At 32.8% G+C, this 7,500-nt stretch overlaps 1 protein-coding gene across 5 annotated transcripts in view; it reads left to right on the forward strand.

Annotated features, from left to right (window-relative positions):
- LOC137629705 (axotactin-like) overlaps positions 1-7,500 on the forward strand; it is a 98,379-nt gene that overhangs the window by 25,693 nt on the left and 65,186 nt on the right. For 4 of the 5 annotated variants that reach the window (XM_068361265.1, XM_068361266.1, XM_068361267.1 and 1 more), the window contains exons 3-7: positions 232-1,128; positions 3,525-3,701; positions 5,277-5,421; positions 6,355-6,424; positions 6,918-7,038. In XM_068361265.1, coding sequence (XP_068217366.1) covers positions 232-1,128; positions 3,525-3,701; positions 5,277-5,421; positions 6,355-6,424; positions 6,918-7,038 — 1,410 coding nt within the window. The remainder of the gene's footprint in view (positions 1-231; positions 1,129-3,524; positions 3,702-5,276; positions 5,422-6,354; positions 6,425-6,917; positions 7,039-7,500) is intronic. The other variant, XM_068361268.1, reaches the window with a different exon arrangement.

The raw sequence follows: 7,500 nt of genomic DNA on the forward strand, positions 1-7,500 counted from the left end.
CACAAAGAAGACTGCATCTCTAATCACTGATTTATATTTTATGCTTAATGCATGCCGGCATGATTCCTCTTAACCTGCAGAAGATCAAGCTTTACTGTGCATGGCTGAGCTGAACCTCTGATTCAAGAAGCACTTGCTAACGTTGCTATGCAAGCAATAGTAAACAGGATTTGCCCCTTGTAAACTTTTCCCTGGCATAAGATATGGAACTTTATTTTTTCTGATCCTCAGTAGATACAGATGGCTTGGCAGAGGAAGGTTTGGTAGAGCCAGAACAGGATGTGGAGATATTGCCAGGTCCACTTGCAACTAAGAGTAGAAGAGAACGAAGAAATGTTGAAGATTTGGTGGGTTTACCAGAAAATAACATTGAAGAGGTACCCAATTCTATTTCTGCTGAAGCTGAAGGACCAAGTTTACAAGCTGTGGAGGATCCCCTTCCAGAAGATCCTGTAAAAGATAGCCAGCCTGATGCTGTTCCAGAGGCATTGCCAAGTAATGAAGATGCACCTGTAATTGTACCTGATATTCCAGACAGCAATTTGGAAGCTTTAACTGTCAATGAATTGACTGATGACACCCATGATGTTATGCAAGAAGGTCAAGTTCACACAAATGATGGCATTCCAATACCTTCATCAGAGGAGCAGCCACCAATAGCTCTTTCAGAAGACAGTGCAGACTCTGTCCAAGCATCTGCGAATGATGATATACCAGTTGATGCTTTGGCTCAGGCAGCATTGGATGTACCCCTTGAGCATCAAGAAAATGAAGAAACTGGAAACTTAGAAGCAAAGGATGGAGCTGCAGAGGGAGCTGATTTAGGGTTAGAAGCAGCAATAAACCCCTTGGGGCCACTTGACGAAGAATTAGATGAGCTTCCGATTGGCAAAGAGGAAGTACTTGTTGAACCAGTGTTTGCAATGGCTACAAATACTTCTGAGAACGAAAATTCGAGTTCAGAAATAGAAGTTGATATAGAAATTGAAACTATGATAGGCAACATAACAGAAACAGAAAATGCAACGACAACAACCCCTTCAACACTTCCACTTAATCAGTCAACACTTCCTTCACCAACACTTTCAGAGAAAACACCAGTCTTCATTGATGTTTTAAAACTTGACAGTGAGTAAACAGTTTAACAGAACCCAATATACTAATCTTAATGTGATCGTTGAATAGGTTTAAAGTAACATAGCTATGGAAAAAATATTTCACACATTTAGGAAGGTTTTTTTCCACGTGTCCTAAAGAAAAGAATGATAGAAATGTAGGTTTTGATAGTATCTACTAAATGTAAGCTATACTTTGACATCTATGAAACTTCTTTGCCTCTAAAATCTATCCCTTCCCCAAGAAACGGCCCTACTTTAGTATAGGCCTATGTTCTTGTTGATAATCTTTTTTTTTTTTTTTCTTTTTTTTTTCTTCATTGGGCTATGTTTTCAACCAGTGAAATATGCAGTCAAAAGTTTCTGAGGCAGGACGGTACCTATGAAACCATATAATTGGTTACAAATATTGATTATTCAGCTCCCATTTTTCCTTTAATGAGCTCAATTTTTATAATTATACTTTAATATTTTTCCTTGAATCTCGTTAAGAGGATGGACTGGTTATCTTTGTATTCATCACTGATATTTTCTTGCTTCACATCTTAAAGATGGAGTATGCCAACACGTTTTCTTCAAGGTACCCACGGCAAGGAAAGTGGCCCTTTAGGGTTAAGGTTTCTTTGGAAAGAAGAAATGTTATAATTCGGCTTATTTACGTATTCCAAACAGTTCCAGCCATTTAAAATGAGTATTCCCAAACATTTGGATCACAATAATTCCTTCCTTCTGTTGCTTATTCATAAAATATCTATATGTCAATGGCTATCCAGCTTGCTTTGTCACACTCAAACATATACACAGATGATTTTACTGTGGATATCACTGTAACTTACAGTTTCTGTAAAATCTCAATCTATGCTGTTAGTAACACCCAGTTTTTCAAAGATTATCATGAGCTATTTGCCTAAAAGTATCGCTTTTGGGCTTCCAATGGATTTTGCCAAGGAGCTAACAGCTTTGCGTTAATGTCTCCTCATCTCATACCAAGTTCTTCTGAAGTCCTTCATAAATTTAGCCTGTTCCAAACAAGGATGACTGCTTTTACGCTTTCAAATATTTTTCCTACAGTCCTTAATCATTCATATCTAAGGAATTACAGAATATAATGCAGATATTAATAATTAGGAATATGGATTCTCATAAACACATCTTTGAAAATTATCTATAATTTCTCTGAGTTAAATATATTTAGCGATCTACTTCTTTCCCACCATTATCCCTACATTAAGGGGGTCGGTTGCCAGATGCGCATCTTCAATGCCTTCTATCAAATGCATCCTCTTCCACCAAAACTGTTCATATGTAGCTGTCTTCTATCCTATCTAATCCTGTCTTGTCAGGAACTATGATACCTTCCTCTGTCCCTTTTTAGGGATTCTGGCTGGATATGAAGAGAGGCTGTCCTAGTAAAAAACTTTCAGCGCCTTTACCTCTTTCCTTAGAGTGGTCCCGTTTCTTATTTCACTATTTTATTTTTGTTATGATTAACAGTGCTACATCTGCCTCTTTCACCGTGTTCATTGATACCTCACATAGGTATATCCTTTGCTATTCTTTTCTTTCTTTTCATTGGAAATCTTGTTCAGACGCACCTTTGTCTTTTCTTACCATTATGCAGGTGATTCTACTCTTCATAATGAACGTTACCTTTCCTTCAAAACTGAATGGTATATTTTCATAAACGGTAATATATATATATATAGATATATATATATATATATATATATATATATATACATATATATATATATATATATATATATATATATATATATATATATATGTATATATACACACTTATATATATATATATATATATATATACATATATATATATATATATATATATATATATAGATATATATATATATATATATATATATATATATATATATATATATATATATATATATATATATATATATATGCTACAAACGCATCAAGCTTCTCTGCTTCTACATGTTTTCAGATACCATACGGTGAAGATTATGAACAGGAGAGTCAGCTATCTGACTGATCATTCACAGTTCATGAAATTCCCATTTTCTTTATGCAATTATACCCTTAATCAACGCAAGGATGGCAATTTAGATTAAATAGTTGCAAAAGAAACGTTCTCTTCAACTGCAGCCTTTTAAAGATGACTTTCATATCTATGTTAAACCAACTTACTGAGCTTCTAGGAAAACCTTACACAATAGAAGCAAATTATCACACATGTCATTCCTAACAATGAAACTAATTTTCATCAAACAGATTTAAACGCTACTCTTTTAATAAAATATGATAAATGCCTCATTAAAATCTCAGTTTTTATCTTACATTTATATTCTCCCTATCTATTCCTAAATTGTTTCTAAATTATCTTAGATTTATATTCTCCTTATCTATTCCTACGAACACCAGAAAGTTGTACACAACCGCCCGTGACGGGAATGTGCAGGGGTGCGTTCCCTATGTTCTATTTTGATCCAAACACTCGCCAGTGCAAGCAGTTTGTTTACGGAGGCTGCAGAGGCAACGACAACGTCCACCGAACAGCCGAAGATTGTTATAAAAAGTGCTACCCTGTGGGGTTGAAAAGTAAGTGAAACATTACAGAAATTAACTTGTTTTCGTTATTATTATTATTATTATTATTATTATTATTATTATTATTATTACTTGCTAAGCTACAACCCTATTTGGAAAAGCAGGATGCTATAAGCCCAGGGGCCCCAACAGGGAAAATGGCTCAGTGAGGAAAGGAAAAAAAGGAAAAATAAAATATTTCAAGAACAGCAACAACATTAAAATAAATATCTCCTATATATAAACTATAAAAACTTTAAGAAAACAAGAAAGAGAGAAATTAGATAGAACAGCATGCCCGAGTGTACCCTCATTTAAAGGACTTAAAAGTCATTCATGAATGGCAGAGGCAAGGGACAGTGACATTGCCCTAGCAAGCATGACAGTGCCCTAGAGACAAACTCCTCAAGCCTTCTCTCTACCTAAGCTAGGACCAGAGAGGGCCAGGCAATGGCTTTTGATGACTCAGCAGGTGGACCTATAATCTTTCCAACCCACCCCCATCCTTAAGTTACAAGAATGGCGAGGTTGCAGCGGCCAAAGGAACTAACGAGTTTGAGCGGGAATCGAACACCAGTCTGGCGATCACCCTATTATTTTATGAAAATTACTAACTGGTAAAATTTCTAAATTTTTTTATAGTTGCTTCTGAAAACCATTATTTTATGAAAATACTAAATACAACTTATTTAAATTTTTGAGAGTTACTTCCTGTAACCCCTATTATTCTATGAAAATTATTAAATGCAACCTATTTAAGTTTTTGAAAGTCTTCCTGAAAACATTATTATTTCATGAAAAATACTAAATACAACATATTTACATTTTTTAGAATTACTCACTGAAAGCCCTATTATTTTATGAAAATTATCATATAGCAAAATTTTTAAATTTTTGAAAGCTGCTTCCAGGAAACTAAAATCCTTTTTGTCTGATAGTTATTAGAATGTCTACTCGAAATACCAATCAATATTATCATTAATGGATTATTTCTCATAATTTTTTTTTTTTATTATGAAATACACATATATAATCTTACCATTTACAACATACATACATGATCGTAAATTTACATGAATGATTTTCTATTTTACAATTACAATTTTTACTATTTATCTAAATATGTTTTTAAATAGAAAAATATATCTAGTTATGAATACTTTTTTCAATAGAAGTTTTAAATTCTATCTATTTACATTCAATATGTCTTTAAATAAAAAATATATTTAGTCGTGAATACTTTGTCAATAGAAGTTTTAAATCCTATTTCATTTACATTAAATATGTTTTTAAATAAAAAACATATCTAGTCATGAAAACTTTTCTTAATGGAAATTTTAAACCCTATTTTATTTACATTAAAAATGTTTTCAAATAAGAAAATATATCTAGTTGTGGATACTTTTTAAAAAGTTTTAAATCATATTTTATTTACATTAAATATGTTTCTAAATAAAAAAATATATCTAGTCGTGAATACCATTTTAATGGAAGTTTTAAATCCTATTTTATTTACATTAAACGTATTATCATTCTACTTTTAATATATTTACATTTTCGTAGAATTAAAACTCTTTCCCTCTGCAGAAGTGGCCGTGGCGCCATCTACCAGGGACTCCCAAAACGACTACCTGACCATAAGGAGTGGCACTGGGGCCTCTGTTCTGACTTTCACGGGCAAAGAGACAGCAGCCAAGGTGGAAGCTCCAGTCTTGTCTGACTTTACCATCACGTTAGTTTATTTGTTTCTTTGTTTTATTTCATCATGTATTTTTGTTGTTGTTCTCTTCCGTCATATTATTATTATTAGCTATATATTAATACGATTGCGTGTGTGTTGTGTGTTATTTATTTTGTGTCGCGCTTTAAAGAAAACGGAAATAATTTCATGGTATACTCGTGTGTCGCGCTTTAAAGAAAACGGAAATAATTTCATGGTATACTCTTATAAATTCACATTATTATTATTATTATTATCATTATTATTATTATTATTATTATTATCACTTGCTAAGCTACAACTCTAGCTGGCAAAGCAGAATGCTATAAGCTAAGGGGTCCCAACAGGGAAAATAGCCCAGTAAGGAAAGGAAACAAAGAAAAATAAAATATTCTAAGGACAGTAACAGCATTAGAATAAATATTTCCAATTTAAACTATAAAAACTTTGACAAAACAAGAAGAAAAATTAGAAGAATAGTGTGCCCGAGAGTACCCTCAATCAAAAGAACTCCATATGTTATGAAATGATGTATTGTGTGAGTTTTCTTTTGATTGCTGTTTTTATTAAATCTATAAGACAGTTTTAAAGGATATAACTTGATCTAGTTATAACACTTAAAGGATAGTATTTACCTTGCCAATTGTGGCTAGTATTTTTCCCAAATGGAACATAATGCTAATTATTTCATCATTACGAAATTTGCCCAATTATATAATAACAAATAGATAAATTCCTTACAAAATAAATATTCAAAAGAAAACTTAATACCTGAAAAAATCGCTTACTGATGTAGGCCTGTTTTGCTTAGTATGTTTCAAAATCAAACAATACTAAAGAAAAAAATATTAAAAATAATTCTTGTAAAGTGCTGATGTGAGAAACCCTGTTACACTATATCTAATATTTGGTTTAATAAATTATTTTATGATTTATTTTTTTCAGGGGCGTATACGCATTCAAACTACATTTTAGGACAGATAGGCCTCATGGACTTATTGCCTTCTTGCGTCAGGTAGGATGCTATTGTAATTATATATATATATATATATATATATATATATATATATATATATATATATATATATATATATATGATTGAAAATTCATGAACATAAAATTTGTGTATAAAGCTGAGCATATATGCTACTAAAGTACATGTAAGCCTACAATGAGATATATATTCATGTGATATATATATATATATATATATATATATATATGTATATATATATATATATATATATATATATATATACATATATATATATATATATACATATATATATATATATATATACATATATATATATATATATATATATGTGTGTGTGTGTGTGTGTGAGTGTGTGTGTGTGTGCATGTACACAAGAGAGAGAGAGAGAGAGAGAGAGAGAGAGAGAGAGAGAGAGAGAGAGAGAGCTATCGAAAAGCACCCGCTTCGAAATTGAATTTTGTATTAATCATAAATAACGACATCAATGAAATTAATTCTGCTTCTCGTTCAGGTAACTGTCCCCGAGGAGCTGAAGGACAAACGTATACATCTCTACATCTTCGTGAAGAAAGGCCACTTAGGGGTCAAACACATCTTCAACGGGAAGACGGAAACCTACATCATGAGAAAAGGTAGGATTTATATCAAGAGCTTTGGCGTATGTACAGTTAGATACAGGGATTCATGGTACACCTCTGAGGGAGTGCATCCATTCACACTCTTACTGCGCGGCGAGTTCCTGTACTTAGCCTCGCCCACCAGCTATCCCATCTCTTCCTACGCTATCTGTTTGGTTACTTGCTGCGGAGTAAGGGTGCGACCAGGTGCATTTCTTCGGAATGAGGTGTATCAGGATCTCCTGTGTCCTACTGTATGTGTAGATCTTATTAGCATTATTAATAGCCAAGCTACAACCCTGGTTGGAATAGCAGAATTACTTCAAGCCCATTGGCTCCAACAGAGAAAGTAGCACAGTGAGGAAAGGAAATAAGGAATAATTATTATTATTATTAGTGGATAAGCTACAATCCTAGTTGGAAATGTAGAATCCTGCAAGCCCAAGGGCTCCAACAGCGAAAAAACCATAGTGAGGA

This window comes from Palaemon carinicauda, chromosome 37 (genome assembly GCF_036898095.1).
Source record: "Palaemon carinicauda isolate YSFRI2023 chromosome 37, ASM3689809v2, whole genome shotgun sequence".
NCBI classification, from domain to species: domain Eukaryota; kingdom Metazoa; phylum Arthropoda; class Malacostraca; order Decapoda; family Palaemonidae; genus Palaemon; species Palaemon carinicauda.